Source organism: Ambystoma mexicanum, chromosome 3p, assembly GCF_040938575.1.
Source record: "Ambystoma mexicanum isolate Mex_15411 chromosome 3p, UKY_AmexF1_1, whole genome shotgun sequence".
NCBI classification, from domain to species: Eukaryota; Metazoa; Chordata; class Amphibia; order Caudata; family Ambystomatidae; genus Ambystoma; species Ambystoma mexicanum.
The window spans coordinates 469611514-469632796 of record NC_090925.1 but is presented as its reverse complement, the minus strand read 5'-3'; the positions used below and the strand labels follow the sequence as shown (position 1 = coordinate 469632796).

The window sequence follows — 21283 nt, the reverse complement described above, 5'->3', positions numbered from 1 at the left end:
CTGGTTCCCAGAAGAGCCATGTAGGAGCGGACCGACTAGTTTGTTTGCCGTAAATTACCTTGCTAGAGTTATCAATCTTTTGATTCTTTCTGCAGAGTGTTGACCAGATTATAGCCTGTAAGGAATTGAGCATCCAGGAAAACCAAGCTCCTTGAGGGAACTGTGCAGGATTTTGCATAATTGATGTAAAGCCTAACTGTTGGAGCAGCGTCTCCGTTTGGTTGCGAGACGATAAGGCTTTTTGATACATTGACCCTCGAACTAGCCAATTGTCCAAGTAAGGGTAAACGTGGTGGCCTAGTTTCCGGAGGAAGGCTGCTACTGGTGCCAGGCACATCATGAATGTTCTAGGTGCCGATTTTAGGCTGAAAGGTAGTACCTGAAATTGATGACTGCTTTCGCCAACTATGAATCGGAGGTACCTTTCGGTTGTCTTGGATGTATTGGCACATGGAAGAATGCATCTTTGAGGTCGAAGGCCGTGAGGATCTCCTGTGCCTGAACAGCTTTTATGACCTCCTGGAGCGTTACCATTTTGAATTTTAGTTTTTGATGTTCTTGTTTAGCCTTCGTAGATCCAGAATAGGGCGCCACTTGCGGTCTGGTTTTTTGATGACAAAAGTACCTGGAGTATACCGCCTTTCCTCTGACTTACGTGGAAGTCTGCACCTTAAGGCGTATGCCCTGGTCTCTAGAGGGGTAGGCAGGATTCCTTCGTTGAGGGGTAACGTGCGGTTCTCCATAAGGTTGAATTGTTTGAGCTTGAGGAAGCGGCAGTCTGGCGTCAAGCAGACCTAGAGACTGCAGCGTAGGAAGGACCTGTATGGAAACCAACGATTGAGGATTTAGAAGAGTGTATTGTGTCTGCATATCGCCTATTCCTGCATATGTTGATGGTAGAGTACTAGGTCGAGACCGTAGAGGCGCATTTTATACTCTAGCTGGTCCCTGGATCAGGGGTTCTGAAGTTCCTTATTCAGGATCAGATTCAAATACACCTTGGCACTCATTTGGCAGAGACTCACAATCCAACATAATCTCATGCTGCAGAAGGTCTTCTGGCACGATAACTGGGTACTCAATAGGAGACATTCCCAGGGAAGCCTGGGCGTTCTGCTTTGTGGTCCCATTTGGGGTTGAAATACCCTTAGGGGACAATACATTGCCTTCGGTCAGGCAAGCATTGATAGTAACCCCGTGGGAGACTACACAACCCTTGTCCTCTTGGCATTAGCGGACCCACCTTTTGGTATAAGCCTGTACTACACAGGTTGGTAGGGTGGCTGAGCAGCCAAGCTTTTCTGAAGAGGGGTAAATGTGAGCTGTAGAATTGAAATCCACAAATACAAGTATCCAAATAGCACTTGCACTCAAGGTTTCTAGTTAAAATATATATTTAACGGTCAGTTTGAAATAGCATTCTTTAAAAAAGGGCAATGTTTGCAACACTCAAATGCACTTTAAAATACCTCCTTAGAATCAACACAAAGCAGGTAGATACTCTTTAAGGGTGCATCATACACACTTTCTACATCCTTAGGTGACTTCAAGTACAGTATCTGCAATGTATATATCACTTTGGCACTTTGTAAATTTTGAGGTTGGTAGAAATGAAAGGTTAAGAAAGGAAAAGAGTTAAACAGGTTCTCTGAGCACTTATAAATCTCCCAATGAAGTCTAGATTAAAACTTTTCCCAGCAATATTAGGTAAAAACCGATGCATCACCTATGAGGAACAGTAAGAATGGATTGGAAGTCTGTAGGGAGCCAGAACAGCCAAAGTCAATTGGAGCCAAGTCTATGGAGCTGAGTCACTTCTTAGATAGCAAAAGGTCTTGCACAAAGTTAGAGAGTTGGTTGTAGAAAAATCACTGAGGTCACAAGCTGTTACACTTGTGAAAGTTAGAGCTGTAATCACCTTAGAAAAGCAGCTACAGACATCGAGGTAAGTACTAGTACCTTTGGTTAGAAGAAAGGGATCCAGCTGGCTTCTGTCTGGTGCAGTGATGCAGATCCTGTGTTCCTGGGTCTCAGTCATGGGGACAAGAGGGAGGACATCTGGAGGACTCCTGCACAGCAAGTCAAAGGTCGGCGACAGCTACAGGCATTCTTCAGATCAGCAGCACTTCGCTGTTTCAGCGCTCGTTAAACAGCACCACTGTGGATCTTCGACACCGGTTGGGCTTCCTTCACTCCTTGAGTGCAGCACTCTGGTGAGGTGACTCTAGCTTGGGTCACCCTGCTTCAGGAGGGTCCTCGGGAGACTCCTGGAGCTTTTGGCCGGCTTACAGACATTGCACTCTACTACGGATTCCTCGACCCCTGGCACCCAGTTCCAGCAACAGCAAAGAATTACAGCCAGTTGGGGATGGTCTTCTAGCAAAGTTCATCTCGGGGTTAGTTGGTCCCACTAGCCCAAGGGAAGAAGTCGTCCTTTCCAGAGCTTTTCGATCAGAAAAAGGACTTTCAGCACAGCAGCAGGGCTTCACCGGGCAGTTCAACAGTCCAGGAGGATGCAGGAAGCTTTGTTCACAGTTTCTTCATCAGGGTGTTCTTCCCAGTGGTCGACTGTCCAAGAAACCTTGCCTTTTAAGCAGGTTTCTCCCATTCATGCACAGCCTAGCTGTCACTCACACAGCAGGGTGACTGTCCTAAACGGACTGCCAGCCAATAAGTACTGGGTGCATTCAGGTTGCCCTGGAGATTAAGGACAGGGGAGTTTCGGGCACCTCCCTAACTCCCGGGCCTGCCATACACACTGGAGCCAGAGGCGGGTGTCAGTACTGAAGCCCGCCAAAGGCAAAATGAACAAAGGGGTTGTTAAACCTGGTTTGTCGCGCAGAGTAAAACCCAAGAAAGACCTCACAAACAAGAAATGGTGAAAAAAGACGACCGGGCCATTACGACACAATGGGCAGCCATGGGTGCTATACTGCAGCTGAAGATGCAGCCTGCAGTAGAAAAGCACAATGGTAGGAAAATTAAACCACTGCCAGCAGCCATTTAAAGTAGTGAGGGTAACATGAAATTCTTTTACATGAGTAGGTAGGAAAAGGGGCTACTAAGTAGCACACCAGCACTCCACATAGGATTGGGTATGCTGGACCTACAAAGAGAAAGTTAAGTAAAGTCAATTTCACTTTACTATTCTTGGAACAGTAGTTCACCCAAGAAAAGGTATTTAAACCTTGAGAAATCTAAAGGATTTCCCTGTGACACTGCACTGAACATGCTGTGCGTCACCATACAAAAAGTAGGTTGAAGGGAATTAGCACAGAAGAACAAGTTACTTCTTACCTGGTAACGTTCTTTCGATGGGATGTTCCTCTGACGTATTCCTTATCTATGATATTTGTATCTCCAGCTTGCTGGCCTCGGAAAAATGTTTTCCCAGTAAAGGGCGCTGTGCGTCGACGTCCGTCGAGTAGGTGTTCGACAGCCACCGTATCGACGCCATCATGCCTATAAATGGTCACGCGCAGCGTCCGTTGCTCAGTTCCGTTTTGTAGAATAAGGTAGTTATTGCATGAATGGTTACTACCCTTGAAGGAGCGCAAGCTGCAACCACAAGGGAAATGTTACTGCGGGGATGGATGGGAGGGGCGATAAGGAATACGTCGGAGGAACATCCCATCGAAAGAAGGTTACCAGGTAAGAAGTAACTTGTTCTTCGAAGGGATTGTGTCCTCCGACGTATTCCTTATCTATGATAGACTCCCATAGCAGTGGTATGTGATTGGAGGCGGGAGTAAGAGATGCCATATTACTCTTTAAGAATGAACAGAGTGTAGCACAGCTTTGCCAAATCTAGTCTCTTGACTAGAGGAGGAATCCAGGCTATAAAATTTGGTAAAGGTATGTGCGGACGACCATGTGGCAGCCGCATATATGTCTCTAATTGGTACCCCTCTTTTAAGAGCTGAGGAGGCTGCGATACCCCTGGTGTAATGAGCCCTTAGATTTTGAGGGGGCTCTTTCCCTCCTAGTTTGTAGCATTCCAGAATGGCTAAAATAATACATCTGGAGATGGTTTGTTTGGTTATTGGTACACCCAACTTATGTCCTGCGTAACCTACAAAGAGTTGGTCTGCTTGTCTAATTTTAGCAAGTCTACTGATATAAAAACTCAAGGCTCGCTTAGGGTCCAGCCTGTGTAGTCTCTCTTCCTCTTTCCCCGGATGGGGAGGAGGATAGAATGAAGGTAAAGTAATCTTCTGAGTAATGTGAAATTCAGAAACTACCTTTGGGAGGAAGTTAGGCTTCACTTGTAGAACGACTTTGTCCTTGTGAAAAATTGTATGAGGAGGTTTACAAGATAGGGCTTGTATCTCGCTAACCCTTCTAGCAGATGTTAATGCTACCAATAAAACAGTTTTGAGGGTGAGAAACTTCAATGACCAAGAGTGGAGTGGTTCAAAAGGAGCACCCTTTAGGAAGTTTAAAACTAGATTTAAGTCCCATAAGGGAACTTGGAATGGTCTTGGAGGGTAAACATTAGTTAGACCTTTCAGGTATTGTATTACCAATGGAATTTTGAAATACGATGGCTCCTCTGCAGTGCGCTTAAAGATCGATAGCGCTGCGAGATAGCCCTTAATAGTGCCAACTTGAAGGCCTAAATTTGCCAAATAAAGTAAGAAGGATAACACCGCAGGTGTACAACATGAAAAGGGTTCGATATTCTTTTCTCTGCACCAGCTGCAAAATTTATTCCAACGGCAGCGGTATAGAGTTTTAGTTGCTGGCCTTCTGGCCGAAAGCAACACCTCCATGACGTCATCTGGAAGGTCCCAATCTTTGTACCTCAACCTTTCAGATACCAAGCGTGAAGGTTGAGGGTCTTGATGGTTGGATGGAGAACCTGACCTCCCTTCTGTGAGTGAAGATCCTCTCTGTACGGTAGACGAATTGGAGGGCAGATGGACATGTCCAGAAGGTCCGGGTACCACGTTCTCCTGGCCCAATCCAGGGCAATTAGGATCATGATCTTCCGAAACCTTCTCAACCTCCTGATCATTTAAGGAATGACAGGGACCGGAGGAAACGCGTACAGAAGTGGGAACTCCCAGTCAACTACGAACGCGTCTCCTAGAGCTCCTCTCGGGGGAAATTCCCTTGAGCAAAATCTGTCGCACTTCCTGTTGATACTGGTGGCGAACAGATCCACTTGAGGGGTTCCCCAAAGGGCGAAGATCTCTTGAAGGACTTCCTGAGCTATCTCCCACTCGTGGGAGACTGTTCTGCCTGCTCAGAGCGTCCGCTGTCAAGTTCTTCTCTCCGGCTAGATGAATTGCCGATAGAGAGATTCCTTCCTGAATTGCCCAAAACCAGAGCTGCATCGCCTCTCTGCACAGTGGCAGTGACCCTACGCCTCCTCTTTTTTTGAGGTGGTGCATGGCCACTGTATAGTCCGTCATTATCAGGACGTTTCTCCCCCGCACAGACGGCAGAAAAGCCTTCAGTGCCAGTCTGATGGCTCTCAGCTCTAACAGGTTGATGTGTAGCCTGGACTCCGATGGAGACCAACGACCGCTGATGGTCAGGTCGTTGGCATGGGCTCCCCACCCCGTGAGTGAGGCGTCTGACTACTGTTATCTCCGGCCATGGTTGCCAAAACAGTTCTCCTTTCAAGATGTTCTCTGGAGAGGCCCACCATTGAAGGTCGTGGGCTACCTTGTCCGGAATCCAGAGATCTTTCATCCTCCCTGAGAATTGTGACCACTGAGTCCTCAGTGCCCACTGAAGGGATCTCATTCTCAGGCGAGCCTCTGGCACAAGGGATATGCAGGATGCCATGAGGCCTAACAACCTCAAAAAGTCGTAGACTGGGAGACGTTGGGCATTTTGAAACCTGGTGACCACCTGCAGAATATCTTGAGCCCTCACCTCTGGTGGCGAGGCTTTTCCCAGGGACGTGTCCAGGACTGCTCCAATGAACTGGAGTCTCTGTGATGGTATCATCTGTGACTTCTTTAAATTGAGGGAGAAGCCCAGCTTGTGAAGGAAGTGGCAGACATAATCTAGCTGGATCCGAGCTTGTTCCGAAGAAGCTGCTCTGATCAACCAATCGTCCAGGTAGGGGTAGATGTGAATCCCTTCCCTCCTTAGACTTACAGCCACAACCGACATTAGCCTGGTGAAGACCCTCGGGCCGGAGGTCAGTCCAAATGGCAGAACTCGAAATTGATAATGAGAGTTGCCAATTGCGAACCTCAGGTACTTCCTGTGCTTGGGATGGATTGGCACATGGAAATAAGCATCCTGAAGGTCCAGAGATGCCAACCAGTCCTGAAGCTGGAGGGCCTGAAGGATCTGAGAGTTACCATCTTGAACTTGTCCTTCCTGAGGAACTTGTTCAATTCTCTTAAGTCCAGAATGGGTCTCAGTCCTCCGTCTTTCTTTGGTATGAGAAAGTAGGGGGGGGGGGGGGGGGAAGTACCAGCCCTTGTTCCTGTCCGCTACAGATACCGGTTCTATGGCACCTTTCTCTAGCAGGTCTACAATTTCCTGCAAGAGGAGCGGATCCGGCACTTTCAGGGAGTTGTTCCCCGGTGGATGGCTCTGAGGGATACGTAGAAAAGGCAGGCAGTAACCTTGGGCAACTGTCTCCAATGCCCAAGCATCTGACGTAATAGCCTGCCATTCCGTTAGATGTGAGTTAATCTGCCCCCTACAGGTGTCTTGTGATGGGAGACCTCAGAGTGGTTTGGGAGCGGCTGATGCAGTTGCCGAAGGTAAAGCGGCTCCTGCTGATGCAGCTTTCTTTCCTTTATCCCGTCCACCACGGGTACATTTTCCTTCGCCTCTTTGAGCCGGCTGTCCTCTGCCTCTTTCATATGAGGAATAATAGCGAAAGGACCTTCCTCTCGAAGAGGATGCTGAGGGACGACAATTAGTTTGGCGGATTGCAGCTCCTAGTGACTTGGCTGCTGCTTTAGATGCAGTTTTTCCAAACTGTCATCCGCCTTTTTACCAAACAGGGAAGAGCCGTCAAAGGGCATATTTAAAAGCCTGGCCTGTACGTCAGAAGCAAAGCCGGACTTTCTCAACCACGCATGCCTGCGGATTGTGGTACTTGCCGCCATGGCCCTGCTGATACTGCCAGCAGAATCAATGCCAGTTTGAAGGGACTCACACATTGCATCTTTACCATCTCTGATGATATTTAAAAAATGTGTCCCTTTCTTCTCCTTCCTGTAGGCATTCAGCCACTGATGAAGCACACTCCCAAATAGTGTGGCTGAACCTAGCGAGCGTACAAGTCGCATTAATAGATTTTAAAGCCATGCTACAGGCCGAGAAGACTTTCTTAGCCATAGCATCATATTTTTTTATCATCCCTATCCTGTGGAGCAGTGGGGTATGCAGATGTACTGCCTGATGAAGTTGCAGCCTGGACCACCAGACTCTCTGGAGTAGGGTGTTTAGATAGGTATTCAGGGTCAGCAGCAGATACCCTATATTTCGCTGACAACTTCTTGTTAACTGCAGGGACAACTTCAGGAGTTTCCCAGTTAGTTAAAATCTTCCTTTGTAAAGCAGAATGAAAGGGAACCTCCTGTGGACCTTTATCCAGAAAATCTGTGGTCATCCTGTTGAAAAACAGGTGAAGGCGCAGACCAACCCATGAACTCCATAATTCTTGACATTAGGGTTCTATAAGGGATTTCAGCATGTTCCCCTGGGTCTGGTTTGACAAATTCCACTTCTGGGGAAGTGTCTAGGCCACTTGCTTCCTGTAATGCATCCTGAAGGTCTTTCAACCTTCTTTCCTCAGAGGCAAAAGTCTCTGGTTCAGGTGATGTGGTCCTCTCCAGCCCAAAAGGCCTTTCCTGATCAGAATCTTCCCTTTCTTCATAAATTGAAGTTAAGGGGGGATGCTCTGGCCTGTGAAATGGTATAAAACCCATCTCTAAAGCAGAGGGAGCCATCATCAGTGGCCTTGAAAAGGTCGATGTCGTCGACGCTGATGTAAAAATCCTCAAGAGCGCCGACAAAGGTGTCGAGAAAACTGGAAGAGGCCTTGAAGAATTCGAGAGGATTGGAATCCTACTCGAGGATGTTGACGACGTTCCCGACGTCGTGTCGGAGGCTCTCAGTGTAACCGTTGGCTGTGGAGTAGCCGTGGGTTTTTCTTTTATCAGCGATGCGTCGAAGAACCCTTCGATAACGGCGTCGATGGCGCCGATCTATGCTTTGAAGGGGCTTTCGACGATGGCGTCGAAGCTGCTTTACTTCCCGATGGCTCATGGCGCTTTCGGGTCGACTCTTTCGCCGGGTGCTTCGACCCGCGGCGTTTAGATTTTTTGGGCTTTTCACCCAGGGTATCACCCTCAGCTGACTTCGAGGGGGTCGAGGCCGCTTTCTCGAAGACGCTTAGCATCTTTTTTCTGAATTCCTCCCACTCAGCCTGAGAGCTGTATTTTGTGGGGCAATTTACTCTTTCAGGGGAACTAGAAGACGACGACAAAGGAGATCTTGTACGTCTCTTTTTCGAGTGTCTAGACCTCGAAGAGTGGTGGGAGCCACTTCGAGACCTAGACCGAGAATGCTTTCGACGGTGAGGAGACGAATGTCTCGACTACCACAGAAACTTTCGAGGAAGTTAAAACTGACTTACCTCTCTCGAGCTTCCCCTTACGCTCCTTCAAGGCTTTCGCCGTCATGGATAGGCATTCCTCACACTCCGAACACTGGTGTTCGATTCCCAGACACCACAAACAGATCCTGTGAGGATCCGTCAATGACATTTTCTTCCCACATTCTCAGAATTTTTTGAAACCGGACCGAGGAGTCGTCGGGTCGGAGGAGGAAGCCATCGAGTACGAGTCGGTTTTCTCGAGGAAATAAGAATATATTTCGACTGACGAACTGAGCAACGGTATTCCGAGGCACACGAAGCACGGAAAAACGGAACTGAGCAACGGACGCTGCGCGTGGCCATTTATAGGCATGACGACGTCGGCGTCGATACGGTGGCTGTCGAGGAACACCTACTCGACGGACGTCGACGCACAGCGCCCTCTACTGGGAAAAAAAATTTCCGAGGCCAGCAAGCTGGAGATACAAATATCATAGATAAGGAATACGTCGGAGGACACAATCCCTTCGAAATTAGAATTCTCCCCAAACCTTCTGGCAATAATTCTGGAATTTCCAACCTGGTGGTCAACGGACGCATAGGCTTTCCAGCAGATGACTTTCTTGGTCGTCGATGGAGGGTCGTTGTCGAAGCGGTCTTCGACTGGAGAAGATCTGCAGACCCTGACGAAGATGCTGTTGTCAATGCCGTCGTTCATGGTGTGGGCTTCGAGGACGATATGGCCGTTGACGGGTGTCTTGATGACTCATGGCCGGAGGAGGATCTCTGAGATTCCGACGACAAGTAGTGTTTTTTTCCATTTCTCGACGTAGACTTTTTCAATAACGAGGTACGCAGATTATGAGGATGGGTGCGAGCCCTTCTCCCTAGGTTTGTCCGACGGTGACTGACAACGGACCCTTGGAAGAGTTTCTGAACCCTGAATGGGACTTTAACCACTGGGCAGAGGCTTCTTTACAGGTAGAGAGTTTGGCTTCATCGTGCCCCGAAGAGGATTTTGCCTCACCTGTCTTTTGCTTCTTTGCCACCAGCTCCTCAGATCTGGACCTCTGTCTTGACTGTGACCTGTCGGAGGGAGTGGTTGCTCTCCCACTCCATGACGAGCCAACCTCAGGCGCTGGACATGCTCCCTCATTGAGCCAGCAGATGAGGCATTGGCTCCAGTCCCCAAAGGTCTTTTGAGAGAACTTCTGGCAGATGTCACAGCGGTCAACAGAATGGTTCAGATATAGGAAGTAAAGGCAGTACGTGTGCCAGACCCCCTCGTAAACTCTTAAGCCGTAGGTTTCGCAGGGCCTAACTAAAGACTTCTTAGGTCCTGAAGCTTCCATGGTTGGAACTGGAAACCAATGTATTTCGACGTCTGTTGTACCGGAAGCCGTAATGTGAAGAAATGTAATTTTCTCTCAGGAGAGAAACTCAAGGAAGCCCTACAGCAAGGCGGTTGAAATCTGAGGGAAAGCTGCTGGGGCGGAGCTATACACTCGACGTACTATTGGGGGTTACCAAAAGCACCCACAACGTTGATGGGTCACTCGAGGTGTATGCTCTTTCCATAGGAAAATTACCAAATTAAAGTTACCAGCGTTTCCCAGCCTGACGGGGAATATTCACAGCATGTGATTCCATGAAAGATCCAATGCTGGAGAAGATGTCTTCCAACCTCCAGAGGAGTATATGTAAAGATCTAAGTGAAAGGCTGATGAATCACAGAAGGACCAACAATGTTCAGAACGCAGGAACCCCATACTTAATCTGTGAGGATTAATGTCTGAGAACACTTGGCGCACCAGCTGCCTCAAACACACTGTAAAATACACTTTTGCGCAGTGCGCTCTGGTCAATCCATTTCCAGGAGCTGAAAATCCCCTATGTATTGGAGGAAAGGGTATGGCATTACCACCTTTACCAGGAAAACAAATTAGACCTAAGCCACAAAGAAAGAGGCATGTGGCAAAGGTGTGGCTGAGAACAAATATCCAGCCACATTGGTCAGTTGAAAAAAGCAAATTAAAGAGAGCGAGCAGCTTATACATTTGAGATGTGATGTTTACAACTGTACACACATTTAAAAAGGTCTGAATGAGAGTTTTGAAATTGTGTCAGCTTGGAGTACCAGTTAATCCAAACCAAACAAAACAGTGTGCCAGTTTGAGTGGTTAGAGATTTAAGTGGTCTCAGAACTAAAATTAATTTTCCATGGGAGGACTGAGGCTGCATAAAGGCTACACAAACCTAAAAAAAAATTAAAAAAACAAATACGACTACACCCAAACATGACTATACCTTTTATACTTTTCTCATTCCAGAAGGGCATGTGTAATTTTATAACAAAAAGTGGATGCTTAATGCCTTACCTTCCATAGCTGGGCTGTACATTGGACTGCTGCTAGTTCCATAGCTACTGTAAAGTGGTCCAGAATTGTGTGGTTCATAAGACTTAATATACACATTCCACCGAGGATCAATAGCACTTGTATTTAGCAGCCCTGACTTAGATGCTAAAATAGAAGATCCGCTTTTTGTAGATCCCTTATGTTGTAAAACACTCGCAGGTGGAACATGCACTCTTGCCATATCAATGCCGCTTCTGTAAACGCCCATGTCAGAATTAACTCTTTCATGAATCCCAGTGCTTGGTTTAGCTCTCTTAGAAGGTCCACCGAAATCCACATGAATGCTATCCATAACAGGGTCACATAAATATTCTTTATCACTAAACCAGCTGGGTCCATTTTCAAAAGCACAGTCAGTGTAGCCATTCATACTACTGTAACCCTTCGATGATGTGCCATTGACAGCTTTTACATTTGGTCTTTTCATTCTATCCAGCATCTGAGACATGCTTGCTCTGTGATGCAATTCCGCCTGTTGGTAGAGGGCCAATCGTGCAGCATCATTTTGTTGCAGTCCATTTAAATTCAGATTTTTGGCGTCTGAATGCATGTTCATTTCTCGTTCTGGCATCAGAGTAATATTGCTTTGTAAAGACTGGGGCGGTTTAGCCCGTTCACCATGGTGATGTTTTGACTCTGCAAGTATGGAACACTTGGTTTTTAGAACATTAGTGGACAGAGGCGGCACATCTCTGCCAAGAAGAGATGGTGGACAACCAGTGCGTCTGATTTTATCTGCTGCAAACTTACTTTTATAAATGTTTTTAACCGGCTGGTTAGGATTATATTTATGCATTAATTTCTGATGCATCATTAAAACTTCGGGATACAATGTTTTATAAGTACAAAATGGGCAGGTACTTATTGCCAAGTGTCCCCTGGTCACTGTAACTGCAGAAACATCTTCCCCAGTACGGATACATAAATTTAGGGGTACTTCCTGCGTGTATGCATTCATTCGTTGCTGGCAGTTCACAATCCTCGGTATTGTATCAGCAATATCCTGATCTATAAATAGTCTCTTTTGGCAATCTTCGTTTATTACAGTGTCTAGAGAAATATCACGCATCAGTGCATTTTCATCTCTTTTCACTTGCAGCTCTTCTTGGAAAATAACAGGAGCATTTTCAAAGTTCTGACTTGAACGTATGTTAGAATTATGTGCCTCTTTTACAGGTGTTTTAACAGTAATTTTTAGGGTCCCGTCAAAAAGAGGGAATTCTTTATTTTCTTCAGGTTGATAGTCCTCTCTTTCTTTGGCTCCAAGTAGTAGTACTCGCGAGAGATTAGGTGCTTCCCCATTTTCATTGGCTTCCGGTGAGAGGGCTTCAGAATCTTGTTCGAATATTAATTCACTTTTTTCACATTTAATTTTAATGGCATCAGTCTGCTTGTCCTTGTGATGCCTGTCCAAGTGATACCTCAGTGAGGTTTTTTGGGCAGCTGCATAGTCACAAAGTTCACACTTGTATGGCTTCTCACCTGCAACAGTTTACATTAAAGTTAGACTATCGGTATGGATAATCAGTCATGCACTTAAAACACAGCCTGAGAAATTACCTTTTTTTAAAATCTAAACATGCAGCAAGTTTCCTTTGCCATAAACCACAAACAAAAACAAATAATCACTGAAAACTATCATAGGTTTAAAAAGGCATCAATACATTTAATCTTCGCTCCTTTTCTCCATACTTCAGTCTGTCCTCCAGAACTAGAGTATCCCCCTACAACACCAACAAGTGCCTCCCCACACAACTGCCCTGCAGCCCTTACGCTGCACCCAATTAAAGGCTACGTTTTAGAGGGGAAGGTGGCAGTCTCATGGAGGAAACGGAATCACAGACTAGGAGTACAGTAGTCACTACAGTGAGTAACAGTTTTACTCCTATGTCCTCTTCCTTTGTACAAATAGCATTTATTTTCAAGCACGATTGACATAAGGAAGATGGAATCAAGAACAGCTTAACCAAGAGTAATGCTTCTCATCACAGCCTGACCGAACTGAGCATCAGCTCTCAAACTGCCATCCCAACACTAGTGTACACATAAAGCAGATGTAGAGGCAAAGTGGCTGCTTTGGCAATAATAGGACATCTCTGAAAGGCCACAGATGCTGCCTTTGCTTGAACCACCTGGGGCAAGGAGCCTCTTGGGAGGAGTAACTTTCCACACTAAAAACATACAATTCAATGTGCATAAATGGTCTTTGAGTCCTTTGCGCCCTTAGTCTCCCCAGCAAAAGCAATGAGCTGTTTGAAGAGAAATAAAAGTCCTAGATCACGTCAAGGTAGAACTGGAGGGTCCTGGGAATATCCAAAGAGTAAAGGTTAGTGAAGAAAACAGGCAGATTGATCTTGATTTATGTGAAACACCAAATCTGGCACAAAACAAGGACCAAGCTCTGGAGGTCCAGTGTCTCTATGAAAGTCAGTGAATAGTTTGCCTATATATGGCATGCATTACTCATCGTAATCTTATTTCTGATGCTTGTATCTGCTTAAATTCACAAGCTATACATAGGCCGACATCTAGTGGCAGTCGTGGAGTAGTACTCGAAAAAGGACGTTGACTGGGCGTGTCAGTAATACCATTAACATCTACTGTACCCATGGTCCTTCACGCGTCAAGGTCCCTCAGATGGTTTTGTTTCTGACATGAGGTGGGTACAGATGTCAAAGCAGAGAAACAGTGAGAGCAAGAAACATATATGCATGACTCCAGGAGGGGAGGATGGGTGTGTATGTGAATCTAAGCAGATACAAGCATCAGGATTACGGTGAGTAATGTATGCCTTCTGAGGCTTGAGGATCTGCTCATATCACATGCTATGCATAGATTAGCAAGCAGTATCCAGAAGGAGGTGCATTGTGAGAAGGTACGGAGGCAAATAGATGTTTTCGCATCGCCTGACCCTCCTATGAATCTGCTTTCGAATTTGTGTGAATCCAGTATTGCTGACATGTATGGAACTCCAAGCATTCGCTTTGCATATAGCATCTAAGGCATGGTAGTCCAACTCTGGACCTCGAGGGCCAGAATCCGGACAGGTTTTCAGGATATCCTGTATAAATATAGAGGGGTATCCTGAAAACCAGGCATGGATCCAGCCCTCAAGGTCTGGAGTTGGGCAACACGGATCTAAGGGATCGTTTGCAGTAAATGTTAATGTTAAAGGACATTTGTACCGCGCATTATCACCACCGGAGTGGTCCCCTGGCGCTCTGGCAGCTCTCGAAAAGGAGGGGAGGTTGAGTTAGTGGGAGAAAGCAGGAAAAGTGCAAGAGAGCAGTGATATGCTGTTGGCTGCCTCAGCCCGGTGGGTCCGTTGGCTGGGCCTGGGGTGTTTGCGGCCAGTAGTCGTCGTGTACAGTTGTGCAAGACTATGTGTTTTTGTTTTGTTGTTGCAATGTAGTGACGTTTGTGCGGTTTGTTGTGCTGTAGGTTTTGGTTGTGTTTGGTTTGGAGTTTGAGAGGTGTATGCAGAAAGGGAAATTGTTAGTAGGGTTGGTTAATTTGCGTCTCTATCCTGAATCGAGGCGCTCGGCTTGCATAGTCTCCCTGGATGCGGCTCTGTCCTTATCTGGGTCCGACTGGCATATAAGGTTCCTTACTCCTCTGGCCCCCACCTCCAACATGCTCTCTCATAGCGCCCCTTGTCCTCCCTTCATAGTGCACCTGCCAATGTCAACCTCTCACGTAGTGTGGCGATTGCCAATATCTCGACAATTCCACACCAAGGTGGTACCTGGCGGTAACTAAGGGGCGGGCGAAAGTGTTGGTGGGATTGTCTGGGGTAGTGGACTCAGTCTCTGTGCGTGCCGCCTGTGTTTTTTATCCTCTCGGATCAGCGGTTGTCCGTGTCCTTTCCGTTTTAGTCATCCTTTTTCCGGTTTTGGTATCCAGATTTAGTCTGTGGTGTTGAAGAGCCAGGTTTTTAGCAATTTCCTGAACTTTAGGTGATCTTTGGCGTTTCTTATTTCTTTTGGGATGTTGTTCCAGGTTTTTGCAGATAAGTGATAGAAGGAGGTGCCTCCAAGTTGTTTTCTTAAGGTATGGTGTGGGTTCTAGGCGGATTTTGTTCCTACAAAATGTAAGGGGATTAAAATCCCTCTACTACTTGGCAACAGTAGTTTACCCAAGTACATGAAAGAAATTAACAGGGGAGCCCAAAGGGGCAATCCAGCCCAAGTCCAAAAGTTATAGGAAACTAATTCCAACCCGACACTATGGAGACATAAGGTCACCCATAAAAAAAACAGTAAAAGCCTAGGTGAGAGGAAAAGATTCCCACTCATATAGTGACAATGTAAAATAGTTACCACCAAGTCTAAGCAAAACATTCTGGGGTTGACAAAGGTCAGGGAGATTTATCACCAATATGAAAATCTTATATAACATGCAGCAATACTACTGCACCTTGCCAAAGGTTTTGTGACAACATTGCAGATCATCTCCAAACAGAAATACACACACAACCACTCCAGCAGGCCATGAACGCATCCACCTTGAGAAAAAAGTAGCTCCTGTTCCCGTGGTAGAGCGAGCTCTTGATGTGAAAGGTAGGGTGGTCTTTCATAGCGAATAGCTCTAGGCACCTTCCCTACCAGGTGCTATGGAAAAAAAATAAAGCTGTGTCTTCCTTAGAGGTTTTGTTTTGTTTACGCAGTACACAACTTCCCTCCTTACATCTAATGTATGGAGGCTTCTTTCAGCTAACTGGAAAAATGTAGGTTGTTCAATGGAATGGTTGACATAGAACAGATATGAATTTTGGTGAATACCTAGGATGTGTTCCAAGGACCACCTTGCCCTCGTGGATTACAAAGAAAGGGTTGTGTGCAGAATGCTTGTAGCTCACTAACCAGTTTTATCGAGGTGATGGCTGTTTTGAAGGTTTAATAATTTAGGTTGGCTTTGTGCATAGGCTCAAAGGCAAACCCATGATCTTTCGGAGTACAACATTAAGGTCCAAACCTGGTCGAGGGTTAGAAATGGGAGGGTATAGTCTCTTTACTCCCTCCATGAAAGCTTTGATAAGAAGAATCTTTCCACCAAGACACCTTGTTCTGCCGAGTGGTGTACGCTGACAGTTGGAGTTCAATACTAGGCCAGAGTCTAGTAGATAAAGCATGTAGTGTAGAATGTTGGATAGTGAATATTCAATTGGATTTAAGGATTGTGATCTGCACCATACCATAAACCTTTTCCACTTGTTGGAGGAACAGTGTCTGTTAGGTTTCAGTGCCTCCTTTAGGATATCCATACACCTTTGAGGAAGTGCCCAAACTCTAGGCCTCCAGGAGCCAGGCTGCCAAGTTCACAGACGAAGGATGTGGATGGAGTGCTGTCCCCTCGTGCTGCAACAGCATGTTGGAGGGGGCACGAAGTTTGATTGGTTTGCACATCGCAAGTTTGAGCAGTTATGGAAACCATTGTTGTCTTGTCCAAATTGGAGCCATTGGGATTAGCGTGGCTTGTTCCTGGTGCATCTGGTGCACTATTCGGCTGAGGAGCTTCTCGGGGTGGGTGGCTGAAAGGCAGCGCGTAAGCAAATTTCCCTGACCACCTCACCCACAGGGTGTTCCCCTGGACTCTGGTTGGGGAAACCTGGATGCAAAGTCTGGCCATTGTGCATTTTGGCTTGTGGCAAACAAGTCTAAAGGAGGATATCCCCATAGGGAGAAGATTTTGTCAAGAACATCTGTTGATTTGCCACTCATGCTTCTCAGGTAGAGTATTTCTGCACAAAGTTTCTGCTAGAGCATGCAGTTCCCCTGGAACGTGGTGACAGACTAGGAACATGTTCCTCATGAGTGCCCACTTCCAATTTTTTGGGGGATAGCCTGGACAGACTGGAGTGTCCCTGCTTGTTTAGTTAAACACAGCAGTGGTGCCGTCTGTGAGGACTTGCACTGTCTGACCTACTAGATGCTATTGAAAAGCTTACAAAGAATAACTGCCAGAAGTTCTAGAAGGTTGATGTGGTTTTGGGCTGTGGTATGTCTCCACTGGCTGTGAGCTGTGTGGTGAAGGTAATGGGCTCCCCATCCGGAGAGTGAAATGTCTAGTTAGTATTGCTTGAACAAATTGTCCTTGGACCACCAGCGAAGAGCCTGTACAAGGGGTAGGGAAACCACCACTAGATCGTCCCACTGATCGCTTGCCTGAGACCATTGTTTTGCTAACCACTCCTCCATTGGGTGGATGCGCAGCCGCGCATATGCAACTAGATAAATGCATGGGGCCATCATCCCGAGCAGGCTCATTGCCCTGCATACGCTTATTTGGCAATCAGCTAGATGAACAAGTTACTTAAAAACTGGTAACGTTCTTTCGACTGGATGTTCCTCCAACGTATTACACATCTTTGACAGAGGGCGTCCTGTGTCGATGGCGTCGGGTCTATATCCCTCAAAGGCCTCCGTCGAGGGCAACGTCATCAGATGTTATAAATAGGACGCATGGTGCCGCTAGCCTCAGTTCATGCTTGTTTCCCTCCACAACGTGTGACATGCTCGTATACAATGCCTGCTTGATTGCACATAGCCTTGCGGGAACACAAGCTGCAATAACATCCAGTCGAAAGAACGTTACCAGATGATAAGTAACTTGTTCTTCGAATGGATTGTGTCCAACGTATTCCACATGTTTGACAGCCTCCCAAAGCAGTATCAGAGATTGGATATTTCTAAATTCTTCTCCCTCCTCCAGTCAGATGGCAGAATATAGCACTGCTTTACTAAAGGTCATTTCCTGACCATGGAAAGTATCCAGGGAGTAATGCTTTACAAAAGGTGTGGATGGAAGACCACATTGCAGCATCACAAACATTCTTAACCGGTACACTTTGTTGCAGGGCTGTGGATGTAGCCACACCCCTGGTGGCATGAGCTTGGAAACCCTCAGGAGGGTCCTTACCAGACAATCTGTAACATTCAGTAATGGCAAGTATAATCCACCTGGACAAGGTCTGTTTGGTAACAGCCTGGCCCAATCGGTGTCCAGTGTACCCCACAAAAAGCTTGTCATCCACTCCGACCCTGGAAATACAAAAGCTCAAAGCTCTCCTAGGGTCCAACCAATGGTGTCTCTCCTATTCCTTACTAGGATAAGGAGGATAGAAAGCAGGACAACTACTTAGTTGCTCAAATGAAACTCGGACACTACCTTAGGTAGTAAGGACGGATGTACCCTCAGTACAACCCTATCCTTGTGGAACACAGTAAAGGGTGGCTTAGATGAAAGTCTGCAGTTCACTCACTCTGCAAGCAGATGTAACTGCAACCAAGAAAAACGTCTTGAAGGTCAACATCAGGAATTTTAAGTCTAAATTCAGAACCCAAACCGGCACCTGAAAGGGGGACGGCAGGAACACATTTGTGAGCCCATTTAGAAATTGGGACATCAAAGGAATCTTAAAATAAGAACATTCTTCAGACGAGCGCTTGAAAATAGACAGCGCTGCCAGGTAACCTTTAAATGGTACCCACTTGAAGGACCTTGTGGGCCAAAGAAAGCAAGAAAGAACCATTGGAATGGAACACTGAAAAGGATCGACATTGTGTTCTCTTCACCAGTCGCTAAACTTACAGCAACGGTACAGGGATTTAGTTGCCCGACGTCTGGCCGAAAGCAACACCTCCATCACGTCATCCGGGAGGTCCCAATCCTTGCATCTCAACCTCTCTGTGGGGAAGACAGCAAGGAGGACAGAAGGACACTTATAGAAGGTCTGGGTACCACGCTCTCCAGGCCCAATCTGGAGCAATTAGGCTCATGCGAGTCTGGAACCTCAGTAAAAACCAGGAGGAATGACGGGGACCAGAGTAAACACGTACAGAAGCGGGAATGACCAATCCACGACAAACGCATCCCCTAAAGCTCGTCTCGCAGTAAATTCCATGGAGCAAAATCTCTTGCACTTTCGGTTGTGAACAGATCCACTTGAGGGGTTCCCCAAAGGGCAAAGATCTCCGGAAGGACTTCCTGAGCTAACTCCCACTCGTGGGAGACCGTGCTCAGCCTGCTCAGAGCATCCACTGCCGCATTCTCCTCTCCGGCCAGATGAACTGCCAAGAGTGAAATTCCTTGCTGTGTTGCCCGGAAGCAGAGCTGCATCGCCTCTGCACAGCAGGAGTAACCCTGCCCCCCCCCCCCCACTTTTTTGTTGTTGTAATGCATGGCCACTGTGTTTTCCATCATGATCCAGACACTCTTCCCGCACACAAACAGCAGAAAAGCCTTCAGGGCTAGCCTGATGGCCCTCATTTATTGGACTCCGACGGAGACCAACGATCGCTGGTGGACAGCTCGTTGGCGTGAGCGCCCCATACAGTAAGGGAAGCACCCGTCACTTCCGGCCATGGCTGCCAAAAATGCACCCATCAGATTCCCTTTGCTGGCCCACCACAGAAGATCATGCGAGACTGAGCGGAATCTGAAGAGGATCTGTCATTTTTCCTGAGGACTGTGACCACTGTATCTTGAGAGCCCATTGAAGGGATCTCAGTCTGGCCTCTGGCCCCAGGAAAATGCAGGATGCCATGTGGCTGAGCAACTTTAAGAATTCGAGGTCAATCCGAAAGGCAGGACCCGAAACTGAAAGTGCGAGTTGCCAGCCACAAACCTCTGGTACTTTCTGTGCTTTGGAGGTATCGGCACATGAAAGTAAACATCTTTTAGGTCCAGAGACACCAACCAATCCTGAAGTCAAAGGGCTTGAAGGACTTCAGAAAGATCGACCATCTTGAGCTTGTCCTTTCTGGAGGAACTCGTTCAAGCACCTCAAGTTCAAGATGGGTCTCAGTCCTCAGTCTTTCTTTCGAATCAGAAAATATGGGGAATACCATCCCTTCTTCCTCTCCGCCACATGCACTAGTTCTATAGCGCCTTTCTCTAGCAAGGTCAAGATTTCCTGCACAAGTAGCAGGTCTAGAATCTTCAAAGAGAGTTTCCCCGGTGGATTGTCGTGAGGCGAACGTAGGCAGTAACCATGGGCTATTCTTTCCAGAACCCACGCATCTGAAGTAATGGCTTGCCACTGTTCGAGAAGCTGAGACAGTCTGCCCGCAACCGCTGAACAATGGGACCTGGCCTCAGCTGTTTTGGAGCGGCTGCGGCAGCGCCTGAAGGCAAAGAGGCAGCTGCATGAGCGGCTTTGACACCTCTTCCACGTCCACCACGGGTAGTTTTACAGTGTCTCCTTTGACTGGCTGCTCCTCTCGTTCTACCAAAAGGAACCCCCCCCCCTCCACTGCTGTCCCCTAGGACGAAAAAGGGGGAGGTTGACACACAGCTGCCCCCAAAGATTTAGCAGCAGGTTTGGAGGTCTGCAACCTTGCTGCCAAACAAATGAGCTATCGAAGGGCATGTTGAGAAGACGGGCCTGCACATCGGGAGCAAAACCAGACTTCCGCAACCACGCAAACCTGTGTATCATGGTGCCCGAAGCGATGGACCGGCTTACACCATCAGTCGTATCCAACCCAGACTGAAGGGATTCACACATGGCATCCCTGCCATCCTGCACAATAGCAAGGAACCCATCCCTTTCTTCCCCTTCGGGAATATCCTCAGCCACTAGAGAGACACAATTTCACAGAGTGTGTGAAACTTTTGCCAAGGCACAAGTGGAGTTGGCCGATTTCAATGACATACTCCCAGCCGAAAATACCTTACGTGCCCATCCATCGAAGCGCTTGTTGTCCACATCAGGAGGGATGGTAGGGTGTGCAGCCCTCCTCGAGGTGGCCGTGGCCACCTGAACCACCAAACTCTCAAGAGTGGGGTGAGTGTATAGGTAGTCAGGTCGCTACTGGAAGGGTGGTATTTCTTAGTCAACGACTTGTTAACCGCTGGAAGAGTCCCCAGGGTCTGCCAAGTAGCAGCCACCCTCTTCTGTAACACAATGTGAAATGGCAACACAATTTCAGTGGACGGACCCTGATCTAAAATGTCCGTCAGGTCATCCTGGATGAATTCAACTGGAGGGCTGGACCACCCTAGGTACTCTAACTCTTCACATTAACCTCCTATAAGAGGATTCACCATGAGCACCAGGCTCCGGTCTCCAAACTCCATCTCAGGAGATGTGTCAAGACCATTGGCATCATGTAGAGACTGACGCAGTGACTGTCCTCAGAAAAGACCATGTCAGGAGCCTCTTACCAGGAGTATCAAAAGGCTCCAACTCCACATCCAACCTCTCCTCATTCTCAAAAATGTCCTGCAGAGAATGAAAACTCCTTCCTTGGGACAGGTGCGGCCCTCCCTGGAGTCAAGAATA

The 21283-nt window shown here is 47.2% G+C and overlaps 1 protein-coding gene across 3 annotated transcripts in view; it reads right to left on the bottom strand.

Moving 5' to 3' along the window:
* Positions 1-21283, bottom strand: part of ZNF217 (zinc finger protein 217) — a 301010-nt gene that overhangs the window by 161013 nt on the left and 118714 nt on the right. For all 3 annotated transcript variants that reach the window (XM_069651143.1, XM_069651144.1, XM_069651145.1), the window contains exon 4: positions 10960-12480. In XM_069651143.1, the coding sequence (XP_069507244.1) occupies positions 10960-12480 (1521 nt within the window). The remainder of the gene's footprint in view (positions 1-10959; positions 12481-21283) is intronic.